The 19,402-nt window shown below is 59.1% G+C and overlaps 2 protein-coding genes across 2 annotated transcripts in view; one reads left to right on the forward strand and one right to left on the reverse strand.

The window, feature by feature from the left end:
* Positions 1-750: 750 nt before the first annotated feature.
* MCRIP2 (MAPK regulated corepressor interacting protein 2) lies at positions 751-4,414 on the forward strand. The gene is made up of 5 exons (XM_039560080.1): positions 751-859; positions 956-1,037; positions 2,676-2,803; positions 3,022-3,123; positions 3,960-4,414. Exons 1-5 carry the CDS (start codon positions 808-810, stop codon positions 4,028-4,030), a joined length of 435 nt encoding a protein of 144 aa, XP_039416014.1. The 5' UTR covers positions 751-807; the 3' UTR covers positions 4,031-4,414.
* Positions 4,415-5,040: 626 nt separating this feature from the next.
* Positions 5,041-19,402, reverse strand: part of ABCA3 (ATP binding cassette subfamily A member 3) — a 32,607-nt gene continuing 18,245 nt past the window's right edge. Inside the window, 19 exon segments of the mRNA XM_039560048.1 lie at positions 5,041-7,679; positions 8,884-8,957; positions 9,057-9,244; positions 9,642-9,812; positions 9,977-10,023; positions 10,025-10,165; positions 11,065-11,259; positions 11,386-11,520; positions 11,808-11,980; positions 12,459-12,617; positions 12,854-13,073; positions 13,509-13,713; positions 14,588-14,861; positions 15,357-15,660; positions 16,471-16,663; positions 16,826-16,924; positions 17,891-18,041; positions 18,326-18,536; positions 18,840-18,995. Of these exon segments, the coding sequence (XP_039415982.1) occupies positions 7,548-7,679; positions 8,884-8,957; positions 9,057-9,244; positions 9,642-9,812; positions 9,977-10,023; positions 10,025-10,165; positions 11,065-11,259; positions 11,386-11,520; positions 11,808-11,980; positions 12,459-12,617; positions 12,854-13,073; positions 13,509-13,713; positions 14,588-14,861; positions 15,357-15,660; positions 16,471-16,663; positions 16,826-16,924; positions 17,891-18,041; positions 18,326-18,536; positions 18,840-18,995 (3,228 nt within the window). The 3' untranslated portion in view covers positions 5,041-7,547.

A 19,402-nucleotide genomic window follows, 5' to 3' on the forward strand; every position in this document is an offset into this window, starting at 1 on the left:
GCCCTCCCCCCTACTTGAGCCCCGCACGTTCCAGTGTCCCTTGTGTGCATTCCATGTGTCCTGTGAGTGTCCTGTGTCTCCCACATGTCCCCTCTGTGTCCCACGTGCATCCCCAGTGTGTTTCCTGCGTGCCCTCCACATCCCACGTGTGTCCCTGATATGTCCTATGCATGTCCCATGTAATGTCCCCACATGTGCCCCCAACAACATGTGCCCTGCTTGTGTTTCCCTGCATCCTGTGTGTCCTCATTGATCCCCCACGTGCACCCCTGACACGTCCAGCGTGTCTCCAGTGTGTGTTCCCACATGGCACACATGCCCCAAATGTATCCCATGAATGCCCGCTGTGTGTCCCCACATCCCCTGTGTGTGAGACGAGCGTCCCCACATCCCACGTGTGTCCCTTGCGTGCCCCGTGCATCCCACGCCCCTCCCACACGTACACCCGATGTGTCCCGCGTGTCCCCTGTGTGTCCCACATCCCGCGCGTGCCCCCGATATGTTCCGGCCGTGTCCCCCACGTGTCCCCACGACCCAGACATGTCCCTTACACGGCACGCATGTGTCGCATGCGTCCCCGGACGCCTCCCACCCGTTGCCCCGACCTATCCCGCGCGTGTCCCCTGCGCCCCCCGAGCGGCTGAGCGCTGTGGCCGCGCCCCAGGCGCGCCCCGCGGTCCCTTTAAGCGCGGGGGCGTGTCGGTGCTGCCGGGGCCGCCCGGCCCGGCCCGGCCCGTTAAAGGCCCCGGCGAGGGGCGCGCGCGGCACTCGGGCGGGGGCGGCGGGCCGGGGGCCGGGGCCCGCAGGATGTACACGCTGACGCGGGGCCCCAGCAAGCTCGCCACGCAGCGCCGCACAGGTACCGGGGGGCGCGGGGCCGGGGGGGGCGCGGGGGCTCCGTGCTGTCCCGTCCCGCCCCGCGCCGCTCCCCCCTGACGCCCCGCACCCCCCGCAGGTCCCACGCAGCAGGCGGTGGAGAGCAGCAAACTGGGCGAGCTGCGGGGGCGGCCGCAGCCCGGCCCGTGGCCCCCCGCCAGGTGAGCCCCGCGCGCCGCCGTGACCTTGGGAAGGGGACCGGCACCGGGGCGGCCGGGCCGTGACCTTGGGAAGGGGAGCGGGACGGCCGGGCCGCCTGACGGGAGGCGGGAGGGGGACCCGGGGGTCTCCGTTCGGTGCCGCTGGCCCCGGGGGTCTCAGCCGTGCCGGTGCCCGCACGCGTCCCGCGGAGCTCTGTACACGCGTGGCGTGGGCCGCCCCGCGCCGGGGACACGCCGGAGTCGCTGCCCCTCCTCCTTCCCACGGGTCGTCCCCAAAAAATCGCGGGGAGCGGGATCGGTGGGGTCACGCCAAGGAGGCGGCGCGGGGGGGTCCCCGGTGCGGGGCAGAGCCGGGGCCGGGCTTGTCCAACCCCCCCGCGCCCGCCCCGCGGACGGCCCCGATTGCACAAACCGGCGGCGGGGCCAGCGCCGGCCCCGCGGTGTCACCGCCCGCCTTGGCCGCGCCGCGCACCCACGGGGGCCGCGGAGCCCGCGCGGAGCTGGCGATCCCCTCTGCCCCTAAAGCCGGGGGGGCACTTCCTGGGAGAATTCCAGCGTCCAGCAGCAGCAGCAGCACCTGGAGCTGCCGGGTGGGTGCTGAGGGGTATTCCAGTGGCTGGGAGGTGATGATGGGATCCCTAAGGAGACCCTTTCCCGGCTGGTGGGCTGGGGTCAAAGCACACCCAGACAGGGCGGTGGGACCCCGCTAGTTCTGCACGTCCTCTCCAGCTCCAAGAAATGGATAAGAGCCACCCCCCGTCCCCCCACCCAGTTCCTCTCCTTCCCAGGATCCCTGTAATTCACTGGAGTGGCTTCTGCTATGCTTGCCTTCCTCCTGCTTGCCCACTGCCCCGGGCTGTGGGGGCTTGAGGGTCACTGCCCTTCCCTGCCCCTGCCTGCAGATCTGCAGGAGCTGCCTGCTCCCAGTCTCTCCTGCCCTCCAAACCTACTCCTAGGGCCCCTTAGACTTTGTCCCATGAGAAACGTGGCTGTTGCAGACATGTCCTGCCCTGGAGCTGGGCAGAAAAGCCAAAATACTGGAGTTTTGCACTGAACATGCTCTCAGGTCTCATCCCAAGTTTTTCCTTTAGCTCTGGTGGCTGTTGCTGTGTCCAGGCAGGGGTTGGTTGAAGTGTCCCTCGCCAGAGGGGATCCCATCTCTGAGGAAGCCTGACCTGCTCCCACTTGACAAAGGGTTACATCCCGGTCCTGGGGCACCTTGGGGACATGCTGGGGCCAGAGCTGTTGCAGTGAACCTGGGTGCTTCATCTGCAGAGGATGGCACATCCCCTGTCCAGTACCTAACTGGATTTCAGTTCCATTTCCTAATATTCCTGCAATTTTGGTGGCAGATTCTTTATTTTAGGGACTGCCCTTGGTGCTAGGTGGGAGGTGGGCAGCTGATGCTTTTCCCCAGGGAGCTCCCCTTGCACCCCTCCTGTGTCAGAATCCCCTATCCCTGGGATAGGAGCTGGGTCCCTTTCCATCCCAGTCCTTGGGGACAGGGCTGGGTGACCACAGCTGTGGGTCAGTGTGTGCACCATGGGACAGCCCAGGACACCTGAACCGCCCCAGTTCTTGCTGGGGTGGGCAGAGCTGCCTGTGCCCTCACCCCCCCTTGCTTCCCTCCCTCCATAGCCCAGCGCAGAAACTCGTCTTCAACAGAGTGAATGGCAAGAGGCCCCCACTGCTGCTGCAGCAGATCTCGGCCCCTGAAGAGTGTTACACCCTGGCCCACGAGGAGAACGTCCGCTTTGTCTATGAAGGTGAGGGCAGAGCGTCCTTGCGGCAGCGCCCAGGGGAGCTGGAGCATGTGGAGTCCCTCCCCAGCACCCACACCATGCTGGGGACATCGGTGGCAGGGATGGAGTCCCCATCCTGGGGACTTGCCCTCCTTTGCTCTGCTTCCTGCTCCTGTCCCGCAGCCCCCCACACCGGGAACCCCCATCCCAAAACCCACCCAGTGCTTGTTCCCCCTCCCCAGCCTGGCAGCAGGTAGAGCAGCAGCTGGACGGCAGCCGGAGTGGGGAGAGCGCCTGCGGCCCTGTGCAGTACGTGGAGAAAACCCCCAACCCCGGACTCAAAAGTAAGTGGGAAGTGGTTGTGGCACTTCGGGGTGCATCAGGCTCGGGGTGCAATGGGCTGCTCTGGGCTCAGCCTGCACCTGAGCATGGCTGTGGTGGAAGGAGGAGGAGGATTCCAGTGCTGGATGTGCCAGAGGGGCTGGGTCTGTCCTGCTGGTGCTGAGGTCACTCTGGGGGTGCTGGGGGGAGACAGCTGGCCCCAGGCACTGTGGTGGGGATGTCCCCCTGTGTCTCTTGGAGGACACCTGGATGCTGACTCCTCTGGAATTCAGACCTTCTCCAGTCACCAAGGGGTTCAGCATCATGCTGGAGCGAGAGGAGATCCCCGTGGGGACCTGCTTCTCCTGGGGCCAGCAGGATCAGTCAGTCATGGGGACAACATTTGTCTGGTGGCACCTGGAGTCAGGGCAGTGGCAGCAGCCTGGGGGCTCTTGCAGCAGCTGAGAGCTCCCCAAGGAAGAGAGTATCCCTGTAAACCCAGTCTGGCCTTCTGGGGACATGGCACAGGGGTGGGGGAAACCTGGGGGTGTCATTAGACTGGAGATCAGGGAAAGGTTCTTCCCCAGAGGGTGCTGGGCACTGCCCAGGCTCCCCAGGCAATGGGCATGGCCCCGAGGCTGCCAGAGCTCCAGGAGCGTTTGGACAGCGCTGCCAGGGATGCCCAGGGTGGGGTTGTTGGGGTGTCTGTGCAGGGCCAGGGTGGGACTGGATGATCCCTGTGGGACCCTTCCAGCTCAGGGTATTCTGTGATTCTATGGTTATTTTTTCTGGTGGTTTGGTGGGGAGCACCCAGAGCTCTGCTCCACCTGCTCCCCTCTCTCCCTCCACTCTCTTTCAGACTTCGTTCCCATCGACCTGGAGGAGTGGTGGGCACAGCAATTTCTGGCCAAAATCGAGAACTGCTCATAAAAGGGAAGAAAAGGTTGCGTTTGGTTTCTTTTTAAGAGAACCGAAGCTGCGAGCACCTGGTCACAACCCAGAACCGGTGGCGTTTTTGAACCACATTTTTAAAAGATGCCCGAAGTGGAGTGACCCAGCCCAGCAGGACCGGACCACAGCCATGCCCGGCCGCGTGCCCTCCCTGTGCCCGGCAGAGGAGCAGCGTGCGGCCCCAGCCAGGATTCCTTAAGTGCCAGTTCTCGGACTGCTGCAGCTCCTGCAGCCTTCAGCTCCCAGGGACACTGCGGTGCCATGCTGGGCACGAGGGAGCGGCTCCCCCCTGCAGCCGTAGCCACGGGGAGGACAGTGGGGGGCTGTAGCAGGACCGCCAGACAATAAAGCGCTGAAACTGCCCGTGGAGCTGCGCTTGTGGGATGGGGAAGAGGGGGAAGCAGGGGGGTGCAGCGTCATGCCCTGGAGAGGGGGTGCTCCCAGCTGGTTTGTGGTTCAGTGGGTACCTGGCGTCTGTGGATTCAAGGGGTTGGAGATCCCCTTCCTTGGAGCTGCATCCTTGCCCCCATGCTGCCTCATCTCCCAGGGCTCAGCGAGGGGCTGGTGCTGTCTTAGGTGATGTTTGGGGGGGCATATGGGCATCTGCAGGGGGCTGAGCACCCTGGCTGTGCTCCAGAGCCGGGCTGCAGCGTGTAGGTGGGCACAGCTGCAGGAGTGGGAGTGCCAGGGCCAGTCTGACACTGCCATGGAGGCAAAAGGCATTTTGAGTGCCAAGCTTGAGGTCTCCCCCTCACCTGTGGTTGTCTGGGGGAGCTGAGAGAGGATAGCTGTGGCTGCCTGAGGCAGAAAGGAAGGGGACTCCCATTTCTGCTTCCCCACAAAAACTCCTCAGCTGCTGGGCTTTTCCAAGCTGCACTGAGCCTTTCCAGTTCCCCTCTACCCCCTCATCCTTCTCCCCAAAGCAGAGAGCAGGAGGCCAGCACAGGCTGAACAGAGTCTGATTCCAAAGGAGGCCAGGAAACACCCACTGGAAAAAAAAATCATCTTTATTATTCCTATGCTGGGAATAACAACCACACTGCAGCCAGTGGGGAGTAGAAGCCGCCCAGGAGCCGTGTTGCTTCTCCCACCTGGGAGGCCAGAGAAGTGCCAGCAGCAGCTGTGCCCCTGGCAGCACATGCCCACGGAGCACTCCTGGTCCTGCTCCTGCCCCGGGCTGGCACGCCTGGCACTGTGGCTGTGACTGAAATTGGGAGCAGCACCATGCACAGCCCACAGTGCCCGCCTTGCTGACAGGCAGGGTGTTCCAGCCCCGCGGACAGGGACATGCTGCTTCCATAACACTTCCTTCACTGATGGCCCCAGAGTGATGGAGGGCTGGGGTCAGGGCATGTCATCCTTGCCATGGACTCGTGGGCAGAGTGGGGGTTACGCTGCTTCCGTGCCCCCACCCCAGCACCAAACCTTGCAGGGGCACCAGTGCCAACAGGACATGGACGATTGCTGCTGTGCTCAGGGCACTGCCAGCCCGTGGCAATTTTGCATCTCACCCCCTGAAACCTCCACATTGCCACTGTTCCCCATCCCAGGCAAAGCCTGGGAGGCTCTACTACATCCTGCTGTACTTCCCTTTCCAGGAAAAACAGTTACTGGGAGTTTCAGCACTTCAGGCACCCTCCCAGCAAAAAGCATCTCCCTTTGTCTTCCCTCCCTGGGAAAGTCACTGGTGCTGGGATTCTCCCCTGCATGGTGCCCTGGCACTGGCTGGCTCTGCTGTCCCCCAGGATGCTCCCAGGGAGCAACCCCTTCCTGCCAGCAGCTCCAAAGGGCTCCAAGGTGTCCAGGGAGGCCATCCACCTGCTGGCTGCTGACTAATAAAAACACACATCTTTAAGATCTGGGGAAATTCTTAGTAACATGATGCACGATCGTTCTGAACAACAACATTAGGCAAAGGGAAGAAATGGAACAGGAAAGAATGAGTCAGTCACAAGGAAAAAAAATGAAAACCCAACCCAAAAATATAACCCAACCCCTGACAATGCAATCACTGGGAGGGAAACAGCCCCCCTTGCCATAAATATTAATTAGTTATGTGCAATTGTGTGTAGTACTATAGTGCAAATAGCTCTGCATTGATCGTGGGGCAGCGCCCGAGGGGCTGGCCCAGGTGACACAGGGACTAGTTAAAGACAGACAAGAATCAACACAGATTTCCAACAAACAAACAAAAAACCCCCACCAACCCTGCCACTGGCAAACTCCAAAAAGAAGTTGCCTCCTCCAACTGGGCCCAGGCAGGACTGGGCAATGCTGGTGCCCAGCAGCATCCCGGAGCCAGGCAGGGGCAGGACAGGCCCTTTGCTCCCTGCCTACTGCTGGAGCAGCCTGGTGAGGGGCAGAGGGGATGAGGAGGGGGATGCAGGACAGATACGGTCTGGTTGGAGCTGTGTGGGGTGTAAGGGGTGAGCTCAGCAGGACATGGGCACAGTGAGGGCATGGCTGGCTTCACACTGGTCCCGTGGCTGCACTGCACAGTGCAGGGCAGTGCTGCTGGCAGAACCCCTGCATGGGCACAACACTGAGGCCAGCAGTGTCCCTGGGCACCCTGTGACACTTCACACCCATCCCACAGAGCACAGCCAAGACCCTGCAGCACCTCTCACACAACCCAGCAGCGTCCCCAGGGACCTTGTGGCACCTCTCCCCCCTCCCAGCAGTGTCCCTGGGCACCCCTCGCCCCTTGCTGCCTCCAGCTCTGGCTCCCCAGCCGTGCCCATTACGTGCTGTTCCCGGGGCCAAACTCTGGGCATTGCTCCAGCACCACGTCCTACCTCTCACCCAGTGCCAGCTCCTGGCACCACACAGCTCCCCTTGCACGGCTGGGGCCAGTGCCAGCTCCTCGGGCCAGGCTTGGCAAGCAGGCAGGAGGAGACAGAGTTTTCCCAAGCAGTTAAAGGAGACAGAGCCTCCTCTTTCCCATGCCAGGCAGGTGCCAGACAGGAGCTGAGCTGTCCCCCTGCCGGCTGGACACGAAGTGCTCCCACGGGCGATCCCAGTGCCTCCTACCGACCCCAGGGACGGTTTGGATCTGAGCTATGTGACAGCCTCTGGCTAAACCATGAGCAACCACCAAACAACACATGGACATGCGGGTGAGGACCACGGGGCAGCATCCTGCTGGGTGTGAGCAACAGGCAGGGAAGGGGGAACAGGGGGAATCCTGCTCCTCCTCTGCCAGCCCAAGTCCAACACCCCTCTCCACCCTTCCAGGCTCCTCCCAGCTTTTTGGGCGGAATTTTTTTGCTGTGTGGATGGATGAAGGCTGGAGAGTGGCAGTGTCACATGCGCACACCCACGCGTGCCCAGAGCCGGTGCCAGCAGCAGGAGCGCTGCCATCCTCTCTCTCACCCCTCCCTGGTGAAAAGTTTTACATTTATACAGTATTTAAGACACGCTGATATATAAATTACTGTCTCTATATATACTATGTATAGGCTGAGGGCCAGTCCGTGACGAAGGGCACCGGAGGGGCTCATTTCCCTCTGTCCTCTGTGTAGTGCTGGAAGCGAGTGAAGCTCATGAAGACCTGCTCCAGGGAGATCTGGCTCACCGAGTAGTCCTCCAAGCGATACTTCTCTTTGGCTTTCTCCAGGGCCCCAAAGACCTGCAAGGGAGGGCAGAGTGACTTGGTGGAGGGACCCCCAGGACCCCAGGGGGAACCCCAGGCTGTGACAGGGAACACCACACTATGATAGGGATCTCCCTCACAGGCTGTGACAGGGAACCCCAGGCTGTGACAGAGGAATCCCCGAGCTGTGGCAGGGAAAACAGAGAAAGCTTTTTTCTCCAGGGAGACTGAGGAAAATGACACCTTCCCTAGCAGGAGAGTGGGGAGAAGCCAGGAATATCTGACACCATTTAAAAATATATGCTGTGGATATGATTGTTTTACACATATGTGATAAATGCATACATATATACACACACACATATATATATATTTACATATATACACACGTATCTGGCCTTGAATCCCTGCCCAAGGTTTCTGCTAATGCATTATATATATAAAATCTTAATATAATAAAGAAAAAACTACATAGGATACACTATACATAACTATCTGTATATAGCATACAGATCATTTTTACACTTCATTACATATATATATTTATAAACTCACTCGCTCTAGTTTTTATATAATCCTATACATAGTTTTTATATAATCTGTATACTGTGTACTCTATATATACTCTATACACTATACTATATACTTGATATAGAGTATGAACTCGAGTACATAATCTGTATAGAGTATTACCTTACACCCTATAGAGTATATAATATAGTATATATTGTATATATACAATATTCAGTATATTATATACACTACATCCAGTGCATATAATAGATACATAAAAATATATACATACTTAGATACTGCATATGAAAATTATCTGTACACTATGAATATCTGTCCTATACATGTATTTATATATAGATAATGTACATACAGACAGATAGTGTATATAGAGATATACTATGTATATACCCTATAGGCAACTCTGTATACTGTATGCAGAGGGTTACATACTGTATCTGTACTGTGGGCTTTTTAAGTGTCCCTAGGCTGGGACCCCTCAGCAGCAGAGGCTGGGTAAAGGTGGGACCACACGGTGCCTACGTGGCACCACCTAAAGCCACTGCCAGGGGGTCCCTGGGGCTGAGGGGCAGGAGCAAGGCGGTGCCAGCACGGGGAAGCTGTGCCCACCCGTGCCACAGCAGAATGCAGCGCGGGAAGGATGCATCACTGAAAGCAAAGCACCACACAGGAAGGGGCAGGAGAAGGGCTCCCAGCACCCCCTTACCTGTGCCCAGCTGAGGTTCTTGTTGGTCAAGTGGTAATGCACCATGCCCTGGTGCTCGTGCTTCAGGACGCTGCCTGGGGAATCGAGCAGGGAGAGGCTCTGGGTTAGGGAATGTGCTGAAGTTCACACCCAGCCCCTGCTTTGAGGGCAACAGCTCCAGCAGCTCACGGTACCTGGGAAAGTCTTCTCCACGAAGGCCTTGAAGGCCTGCAGCTCGCCCTCCTCCTCGCTCCGGGTTTTGGCCAGCAAGGTGTATCCACTGCCAAACTTGCTTTTGAGGTGCTGGGGGCTGCCCAGGCACTTGAACTGCCCATTCACCATGATGGCCAATCGTGTGCACAGTGCCTCGCACTCCTCCATGCTGCAGGAAGGACAGGACTCGTTCAGAGAAGCCCAGGATGGTTTGGGTTGGAAGGAACCTTAAAGCTCATCTCGATCCACCCCCTGCCATGAACAGGGACACCTTCCACTAGAACAGGCTGCTCCAAGCCCAGTCCAGCACTCCCCTTGAACACTTCCAGGGATGGGGCAACCACAGCTTCTCTGGGCATGTAAGCGCCAGGACAGAAGCAGAAGCTTCTGGGAAGCGCCTGGAGGTGTATTCCCTTCTCTCTGGACTCTTCGAGGAGGGAGATCTGGGTAAAGCCAGTCACTGGCTGTGCATGCCCACCCACCAGGCCCTGGAGGTGCGTCCCATCCCTTGGACCCCACCACTCTCCCTGATCTCTCGTGCCAAGCCCTGCCCAGCCAAGTGTCACCTGTGGGAGGTGAAGATGATGGATTTGCCACACTCCCGCGTCCGTGTCACTGCGTCCCAGAGCAAGCGCCGGGCCACGGGGTCCATGCCAGTGGAGGGCTCATCCAGGAAGATCACAGGAGGGCCACCAATGAGGGCAATGCCAGCACTCAGCTTCCGCTTGTTCCCACCACTGCGGAGGAATCACAGAATCGTTAAGGTTGCAAACGACCCGCAAGAGCATCGAGTCCAACCTGCAGCCGAAAATGGGAGCGGGAACGGAGACAGAGACCCAATAGGAGCACAGGGAGCATCACGAGAGAGGAGGGGCAGCACTTTGTCCGTGGCTGCTCTCACCTGTAGGTCCTGACGAGCTTGTCGGCGTGCGGCTCCAGCAGCAGCCCCCCGCAGCATGTTCTCCACGCAGCTGCCGATGTAGCGCTCGGGGATGCCGCGCAGCCGCGCGTACATGCTCAGCGTCTCGCGCCCCGTCATGTGCTCCAGGAGGGCATCGAACTGCGGGCAGTACCCAATGCGCTGCTGCACCTTGGGCCGAGAGGAAGGCACAGCAATCAGCTCACGGGCAGGCTTTGCTGCTCCTCTGGGAGGTTTTGCTCAGAGTGACGGGAACTGAGCCGCAGCTCTGAGACCGTGAGGGAAATGCCCCCTGGAGAAGCTGGGCTGACAGGGATGGACACAGATGTGTCTCTGGGCAGCAACTGGGTGGGCTCATAATGCCTGTGCCAAGCTGGTTCCTCACTGTGAGGGAGCATTTTGGGTGGCCCAGGCTCTCAGGAGAAAGAAAGCGCTGGAGGGATGGTACCTCCCCCATGTCCTGGTCACTTCCAGGGACAAGAGCATGAGATAAGGCAGTTCCAGGGAAGGAAGCAATTTGGGGCATGCTCTCAGGGAATGTTCTCTATGTCTGGGGTCCCCATTCACTTAAGAGTTGGACTCAATGGTCCTTGTGGGTTCCTTCCAAATTGGAATATTCTGTGAAATCTGGGACAGTGCTGGAGGAATCCCAGGACTGGACCGAAAGCCTAACCCCTGCTCATCTCCTCCTCTTCCAAAGCAAGTGGGCAATTTCCAGCAAGAAGACCCCTAGCAGAGGTCTGGAAAGGTTTGAAACACTCATTTTAGAGACCATCCTCCAATATTTTCCACATTTCCAGCTACGGAGGTAAACCCTTTGGTGAAGGGTTTGCCACCCTCACCAGGTTTGGACTCCATCTGTATCACATCTGCAATCCTAGTGGAGAGGGGACTGCTTCCACATGGCAGATAATGGAGAGCTGAGCCAGCCAAGGACACAATGTCCCTGGGATATTGTCTCTGCCTCTGGAACTGCAACCATGTCCTCTGGAGGCACCTGCAGGGTGGCTCAGCCCAGCCAAACACAGGACGGGTCTGCAACACCACCTCACCCCTGCAGCCCTGGGTACCTTCTTGATGTTGGCCAGAATGCTGTGGCCATCCACAAAGGCATCCCCTGATGTGATGCTCTCGTCACCCGTCAGCATCTTGAAGGTGGTGGTTTTGCCCGCTCCGTTGAAGCCAAGGAGACCAAAGCATTCCCCCTTGCTGACGGCCAAGGAGATCCTGTCCACTGCCAGCAGGGACTCCCGGCTGTCGTACACCTGGAGGAGACCACACACGAGCCACGTGTCACTGCCCGATGGCACGGCAAGGCAGGCTGTGGCTTTGCCAGCCCCCAGAGGACACGGCTCAGATGACAGCAGGATGCTCAGGTCATCTCTCCTCACCTTGGTGAGCTCCTTGATGACCAGAGGGCTGCTGAGAGACGACAGCAGTTCTGGTGGCGACTCCAAAACCTTCTTCCTCTCATCTGCCACATCCCTGTCCTCTGGCAGCACAGACACCCTGTTCAGCAGGGCCACCTAAACACAGGGGGAGGACACACTCTGCTGTCACCTGGCTGCTGGGGGATGAACGGGGTCCTCCAGCGTCCCCAGCCCTGGCAGGATCCACCCCTTCCATCAGCCACCTCTGGGGATGCCTCACTCCCTTCGCCAATCCGTACCCTTAACAGGACTGGCTCCTCCCAGCTCTGGGGATGCTCCCTGGGAAGATGATTGAGGTGGTGAGAGTCTGTCTCCAGCTCACAGGGACTGCTGGCCTGGGTTTGGAGGGCACATTACTGCTCCCTCCCTCGTGCTTCACTCACCCATTTCCGCCGCCTGCAGATGCCACAGACCAGAGTTCTCAGTCTCCAGAGAAGGTTTGTCTCAATGAGGAAGAGGAGGAAGAGGAAAGAGAAACCCTGGACGGCCAAGGAGGTCAGGTACCGCCCGATCCCAGGGGTCTCCCAGGAAAAGTAGTTCATCTGATAACTGATATCTGAGGAGGGATGGAACAAAATCAACTCCTGGATCAAGTCACACTCTGGGGAGGGGCAGATAAACTCCAGAGGAAGCTGTGAGCCCAAAGCTTTGCCAGGCTCATTTCCATCCCACACTGGCTCCCTGCCCAAAGCTCCTTCCAATGCTTCTCACAAGAGGATTTGGGTCTGGAGGGGATCTGGCAGAAGATTCCCAGTTGAGGCAGGCAGAGGACACCAATCTTGGGATTGGGATTTCTTTACACATCTGTGAAACTTCCCCTAGCCCACATTTTCCTCCAAATCATGAGTAAGGTGATCCAGTTAAGCAGCTTTTTCCTATGCATGTCCTCATATGCTGCCCAGTTTCTGCTCTAAAATGGTACCTGGAGCTACTGCCCAGGTAGAGGCCCCATGGATCTGCCCAGTTCCACCATCCACCCCACACAACCCCCCTCAGGCTGTGGGGGCTGGCCAGGTGAGGACATGGAGACTCACTGAAGGCCTTGCAGATGAAGATGGCTTCAACGGAGGAGGTGCAGAACTGAATGAACTCGTAGTTCTGGTAGAAGTCACTGATGCACTGGCCCAAGCAGTAATTGGGTAAGATGAGAAAAACTTTATCCAGGGTTTTGGAGAGGTCCACCAAACCCAGCTCTGAAACAGGAGAACAGGTGGATCAATGCATTAGAGACTGCTGGTTTGGGAGGAAAAAACTCTGATACTGCCAAGTTTAGAGGGAAACCAAACATACTTTGTTACATAGAATGGGTGGGAGTGGACTGTTGCAGGGTTTTATGGCTATTGTGGGAAGAGCCCTGGGGTGAGAGAGCCCCCCTGGGGGCTGGAGCTTCTTGGTGATGGCTGGGCAGGTGCAGAGGGCACTGACCCACCTGGGATGCTCATGATGGTGACGGCGAGGAAGGTGGCGGTGCCGGACAGGATGTTGAAGATGGTGAGACGGGTGTAGGCTGTGGCTGCCACTGAGAAGAAGAAGCTGAGGAGGTACATGAGGGGGATGATGGCCCAGCCATAAAGGAGGAAGATCAGCATCACATCAACGAGGTGGCTGTCCTGGGTGAAGGCTTGCACGTTGAAGGCTTGGAATATCACCTGGGGCACAGCAATGTGGGGAGAAGGCACATTTGGCTTGACCTCAGGTGATGTCTCCTTGTCCCAGCAGCCCAGGACCCAAGCAACCCCTCATGGATGAGTGCTACCAGCAGCCCATGGCTGCCCCCAGGGGAGGCCCTTTCTGCAGACTGGGATGCAGAAGGGCAGATCTGGGGAATTCCTCTCCAAGATCCCATGGATTTAACATTTTCTAGTCCCAACAGCCAAGTGTTCAGCTGCCAGAGGCAACTGCCCCAGCTGGTTGGCCATGGTCCAGCTCCCAGCAGGACCAAGGGACAGCTTTCTTGCTGGTCCTTTCTACAGAGACAACGCCAGTGGCCTTGTCCTTCTCCCTGCACCCACACGTACCCCAGAGGAGCAGCACCCAGAGCTCCCACCAACGGGGAGGGCACTGGGGTGCCAGGGGTGACTCACCAACATCAGAGCACAAGGGATGAGGAAGTTGATGATGTCCCAAAGCAGAGCAGAAAGCCAGAAGTTGACCACGTAAACGCCGCTGACAAACTGGACATGCTTGGCCTTGATGGCGCGTTCGCTGACCAGCAGCAGCGCGAAGGTGCTGGCGAGCGAGGCCATGCCATACAGCAGGTTGATGGCAATGGCAAACCCAGTCTGGCCTCTGCGGGGACAGGGGGACACGTTAGGGCAGGGACACATCAGCAAACCAGTGCTGAGGCTACACAGGGCCAGCATAGAATCATAGAATAGTCTCAGTGAGATGGGAGCCACAGGGATCATCCAGTCCAGCCCCTGGCCCTGCACAGACATCCCAACAATCCCACCCTGGGCATCCCTGGCAGCGGTGTCCAAACGCTCTTGGAGCTCTGGCAGCCTTGGGGCCGTGCCCATTCCCTGGGGAGCCTGGGCAGTGCCCAGCACCCTCTGGGGAAAGAACCTTTCCCTGATCTCCAGCCTGAGCCTGCCTTGACACAGCTCCAGCTGTTCCTTGGGGTCCTGTCTCTGGTTACAGAGAGCAGAGATCAGCACCTGCCCCTCTGCTGGCCCTCTTGAGGAAGCTGTGGCCAGCACACCCACTCTGGGCTTGCTGAAGAAACACTCAAGGGAGACAATCATCCCGCAGGCACAGCCCACCCTGCACACCACAAACCTCCACCCAGCCTTGGCAAGGCCCCACACATGGCCCCTCTGGTCTAGGTGAGGTTCAGAGGCCCTGGATGGGAGGTTTTGTGAAGAGCATGGCCACATGGCCTCCTCTCCTATGAGCACCCGGGGAAAAGTAACCCCAACCAGTATCTTGAGGGGAACAGCCACCCTCTGAGATGTGCCTGGGGTGACGTAGCTGCCAGGCTCAGAAGGTAAGTCATCTCCACAGCTTTGCTCCCCTGACCTCCTGAGTGCAATCACAGCTACATTTGAGTCTGAGAAGCTTCAGCCTGGCTCCTCCACTGACCCCAGTACAACCAAGCCAACATGCACCATGGGAGCCCTGAGCCCCAGCAGGAATGCGAGCCCGGTGCCACCATCACACGTACTCCATGAGCTGGTCCTTGGCCTTCTCGGTGATGTTGCGGGGCTGGGGGTAGTTGGTGACGGTGATGGAGGCGTTGGGGCCTGCCAGCACCCTGAGGACGGCGTTGTCTGCCAGCATGAGGGCAGTGGCTGGGGAGTGGTAGGCCTGGTTGTTGAAGAGCGCCGTGACCAGCGTGCGGTTCCCTGCTCCCTCGAAGGAGGCGGCTGCAATGTAGTGCTCGTTGAAGGCTCCTCCCTCCTCAGAGGCTCGGGAGATGAGGTACTCCTCCAGCCCACCTGCCAAACACCACCGCTGTTACAGGCGGGCTCCATCACACCAGAGCTAACTGAGGCCAGCTGGAGAGGAGCCCAGGCAGACTCAGCCCTGGTGGCCCACCCTAGTCCTGATCATAGAAACGCAGATCCGTAGGATCTCCTGAGTTGGAAAGGACCCACAAGGATCATCGAGTTCAACTCCCAGCCCTGCACAGGACACCCCAACAATCCCACCCTGTGCATCCCTGAGAGCATTGTCCAAAGCTCCTTGAGCTCTGGGAGCACTGGGGCCATGACCACTTCCCTGGGGAGCCTGTTCCAGTGGCCACAAACATGGGGTTATGGAGAAGACAGCTCTGCTCAGGTAAGGAGAGGCCCTGCCAATGAGGGGACACTCCCATGCAGGAAGGAAATGCATCGGATACGCCGCAGCTGGGACCTAAACCACCCACACCAGTGGCCCCTGGACACCCTGCTGGGCACCACCTGCTCCAGGCGTGCTCCCTGAGCCCTCACCCAGCACCTCCAGTGGCGACTGACGCTGGGCTTCCAGCAGCTCCACGTACTGCTCCCCCAGCCTCTGTGGCAGGCTCGCGGTGCCCGACACCGAGAAGGGCACGATGGTCTGGCCGTAGGGCTCCAGTGTCAGCCGCAGCAGGGACGAGTCCCGTGGGCCCGGGAAGGTCTTGGCCACGATGAGGGCAAAGGCAGTGAAGATCAGAGGCACGAGGAACTGCGCTGCCACCATCTTCCAGTTGCGCCAGCTGTACATGGCCCGCTTCATGAACATGGCGTAGAACTGCTGGCAGCACAGGTAGAACTGCGAGGAGAGAGGCCAGGTCAAGGTGAGCCCTGCCAGCTGTGGACACATCACCCCACGCAGCTGATGGGGAAGATGACCCCAAACCACCCCCATCCTGCATGCCCGCAGCAGAGCCTGCTCTCCAGCCAAGCCTATAAAGGGATTAGCAGGGCAGCTGCCCAGCTCCAGCACATCCACCTCCATGGCTTGGAGTCACTTGGTGTGACACAGGTGTTAAAAGCAGCTTTAGCCATGACCTTTACCTTCCTCCACCTCCCAGCAGCTGAGGTTCCCAAACAGGATTACTGCGGGGCAGCTGCCGGCCAGAGCGACTGGGTGAGACACCTGAGTGCCCAGCCCAGCCCCTGCAAGCACCTTCTCTGCTTTTCAAACCCAGCAACATCCTTCTCCCCCTCTGCCTTTGAGATGTGCCCTTGAGAAGACAAGGGACATTGATCACAGGCGCAGAGGCAGCAGGGCATGAAGGGCTGCCAGGGACCTGGAACACGAGCAAGGGAAGGAAGATGGATTTCCTCATCTCCTTTCCAAGTGATGGAACAACAGCAGATGGAAAACCACATTAGATCTCCTGGAACACCTTGAAGAGCAACTCAGACCCCAAGATTAACATGAAGAGGATGGAAGTGACCAACCCTACCAACCCTAAAAATTGTTTGTCCTAACCCAACCTGGTCTTTTGGTTTGATGTTCCAAACCACATGCAACACGAGCAGCCGTGGGGGAGGCTCCACCTGGTAACCCCTACTTCAAATCCCCCTTCACATGTCCCCTCCCCGTTCCTGCTGCCCTGACCCCCCCAGCACTCACCCCAGTGTTGAGCTTGATGCTGGAGCAGTCCTCGGTGATGAGTGCCCCGCTGTCATCTGTCATGTCCGTCATGCCACTCAGGCTGCTGGAGTCATCCATGGCCCAGTCGTTGGAGCGTCTCTCATGCTGGTACTGCAGAGCAGGCAGCTGGATGGCCTGGATATCCATGCTGGAGTCCACGAGCTTCCCAACCCTGTGCCAGGAGGCAAAGCGGGTGATGAAACAGAGATCCAGGCAGGATACAGCTCTTCTGAGCTGGGGAAACCAAACCCAAGAGACCAATGCCAACAAGTGCCCCGGAGAGCTGTGCTGGACATCACCAAAGCACACGGGCACTGGTCACCCCTCCACCTACCTGAGGAACACCTCCTCCATGGTGGTGACCGAGGCGCCGTAGCTGGCGATGCCCAGCTCCTCCCGCCTCTGCTCCAGCTCTGTGAACAGGGCCTCAAACCTGGGCAGAGAAGGGAGATGTCAGACACTGACACTCGTGAGAGGGGGCACTCAGGGGTTAAGACCCTCTGGGCATCAGTCCTGCAGCTAGTTGGAGTCCTGCATCCAACCGCAGGGCAGCCTGTGGCACTGAGCACGCCCCTGTCCCCAAGGGCAGAGTTTGGGCTCCACTGGCTGTTCTGGCCTCAGCTATCACAGATCATGGAAACACAGAAGGGTTTGAGTCTGCAATGAACCTTACTGACCATCCCATTCCAGCCCCTGCCATGGGCAGGGACACCTTCCACTAGCCCAGGCTGCTCCAAGCCCCAATGTCCAACCTGGCCTGGGACACTGCCAGGGATCCAGGGGCAGCCACAGCTGCTCTGGGCACCCTGTGCCAGGGCCTGCCCACCCTCCCAGGGAACAATTCCTTCCCAATATCCCATCCAGCCCTGCCCTCTGGCACTGGGAAGCCATTCCCTGTGTCCTGTCCCTCCATGCCTTGTCCCCAGTCCCTCTGCAGCTCTCCTGGAGCCCCTTTAGGCCCTGCAAGGGGCTCTGAGGTGTCCCTGGAGCCTTCTCCTCTCCAGGTGAACACCCCCAGCTCTCCCAGCCTGGCTCCAGAGCAGAGGGGTTCCAGCCCTTGGACCATCTTTGTAGCCTCCCTGCACTTGGTTCCAGCAGCTCCACGTCCTCCTGCTGGCGCCTCCAGACCGGGAGGCAGCACTGCAGGAGGGGTCTCACGAGAACAGAGCAGATGGGGACAATCAGCTCTGTCACCCTTCTGGGTCCATAGATTTGATTTCAGAGCCAGAACATTCTGCCTCATTTGTGCCACCCTCCGCACCACAGGAGGAACTGAAGCCCATTTTCCATGAGCAGCGCTGATGCAGGGAGCAGCTCCCCTTTCCAGCAAGCCTGTGAGACAGTGTGTGACGACAAAGGGATCCCCCCAGGGCGGGGCAGCAGGGGACAACGCCATTACCTGTGTGTGCTCTCCTTGGGCAGGATGAAGGACAGCTCTGCCCCGGCATTGCTCTCCATGGTGGCGTTGGGCACGTACTGGCAGATGAGGCGGGAGATCTCCCCCAGGTTGCAGTAGGGCTCCTTCACTATCACCATGTGATATCCTGCCCCTGGGGGGAGCCACGAGAGAAGGGAGAGGAGGGTCAGTCCCAGCCCAGCCTGGCCTGGGGAGGGGGCTGGAGCAGAGAGGGATGCTCAGGCACCGCTCTCCGCCGGACACGGACACGATGAAAGAGCAAATGTGGGGACGGGCCTCAGGAGAGGCTGAACAGCAGGATGGGGAGCAACCAGACATGAGACAAGGAGCAATGGATCCCCTTCCTGCTCTCTATCCCCCTCCTGCTCCTCCCTGGCCAGGAGAAGACGTGGAGCACAGCTGCTGCTGCTCCCGTACCGTATTTGCGCTTGAGGAAGAGCGAGGAGCCGCAGCACTGCAGCTCGCCCTTGGCCATGATGGCTATGCGGTCCCCCAGCAGGTCTGCCTCGTCCATGAAGTGAGTGGTCAGCAGGATGGTTCTGTTGCTCCTCTGCTGCTGCAGGAGATCCCACGTGGCTCTGCGAGAGGCTGGGTCCATCCCCGACGTCGGCTCATCCAGCATCACCACCTGCACACAGGAGATGGGTGCAGGTCAGAAAGGGCTGGCAGAGGCCCAGCAGCACAGGAGGGGACAACCTCAGGGCCCAGAGGGAGCCTTGGCCTCACAGCAATGATCTTGGGGAGCAGCTGCCAGACAGCAGAGCCTCAAGGCATGGCCCTCACAGTTGTCCCCTTCATGGGTGTCCTCCTGCCCGTTCCCTGCTGTCCTTGCTTCTCCCACTGGCTCACCACAGATGAGGAACAGCCTCAGAGCCACCCCAAGGACCTGCACTGGCCCCAGGTACGAGGTGAGCCCACCAAAGCCACCTGCCTTGGAGTCCCCGATGAGGGCGATGCCGATGGACAGCTTGCGCTTCATGCCCCCGGAGAGAGCCTTGGTCAGGGAGCGGCGCTTGTCCTCCAGGTTGAGGATCCTCAGGATGTGGTTGATCTCCTCAGGACACTTGGAGGGTGGGTATCCCTTCAGCTGCCAGACAGGGGGAAGGGAGGGATGAGCCCACCTGCAGGGCTGCCAAACCCCACCACGCTCCCTCCTCCACACACAGACAGGAGAGTGGGGAAGCAGAGATGGACTCCTGCCCAACCCTGCAGCTGTGCCCAGCCCCAGCACAGCTGGCAGGGGTGGTTCCATGGAGTGGTGCTGTCTGAGACCCTGCACTCCTCCACCAGCCTGCAGATGAGGTGGGAAGAGGATGCAAGGGCTGTTCTTCTTATCATGGGAATGGTTTGGGTTGGAAGGGACCTTACGGATCATCTAGGCCAACTGTCCTGCCATGGGCAGGGACACCTTCCACTAGCCCAGGCTGCCCCGTCCAACCTGGCCTGGGACACTGCCAGGGATCCAGGGGCAGCCACAGCTGCTCTGGGCACCCT

The sequence above is a fragment of the Corvus cornix genome, chromosome 14 (genome assembly GCF_000738735.6).
Source record: "Corvus cornix cornix isolate S_Up_H32 chromosome 14, ASM73873v5, whole genome shotgun sequence".
Lineage (NCBI taxonomy): Eukaryota > Metazoa > Chordata > Aves > Passeriformes > Corvidae > Corvus > Corvus cornix.

Coding starts and splice junctions, on each gene's coding strand:
- MCRIP2 (XM_039560080.1), top strand. CDS start 808: ATGTACACGCTGACGCGGGGCCCCAGCAAGCTCGCCACGCAGCGCCGC. Junction 1,038..2,675: donor GGCCCGTGGCCCCCCGCCAG/GTGAGCCCCGCG, acceptor CTCCCTCCATAG/CCCAGCGCAGAAACTCGTCT. Junction 2,804..3,021: donor CGTCCGCTTTGTCTATGAAG/GTGAGGGCAGAG, acceptor CCCCCTCCCCAG/CCTGGCAGCAGGTAGAGCAG.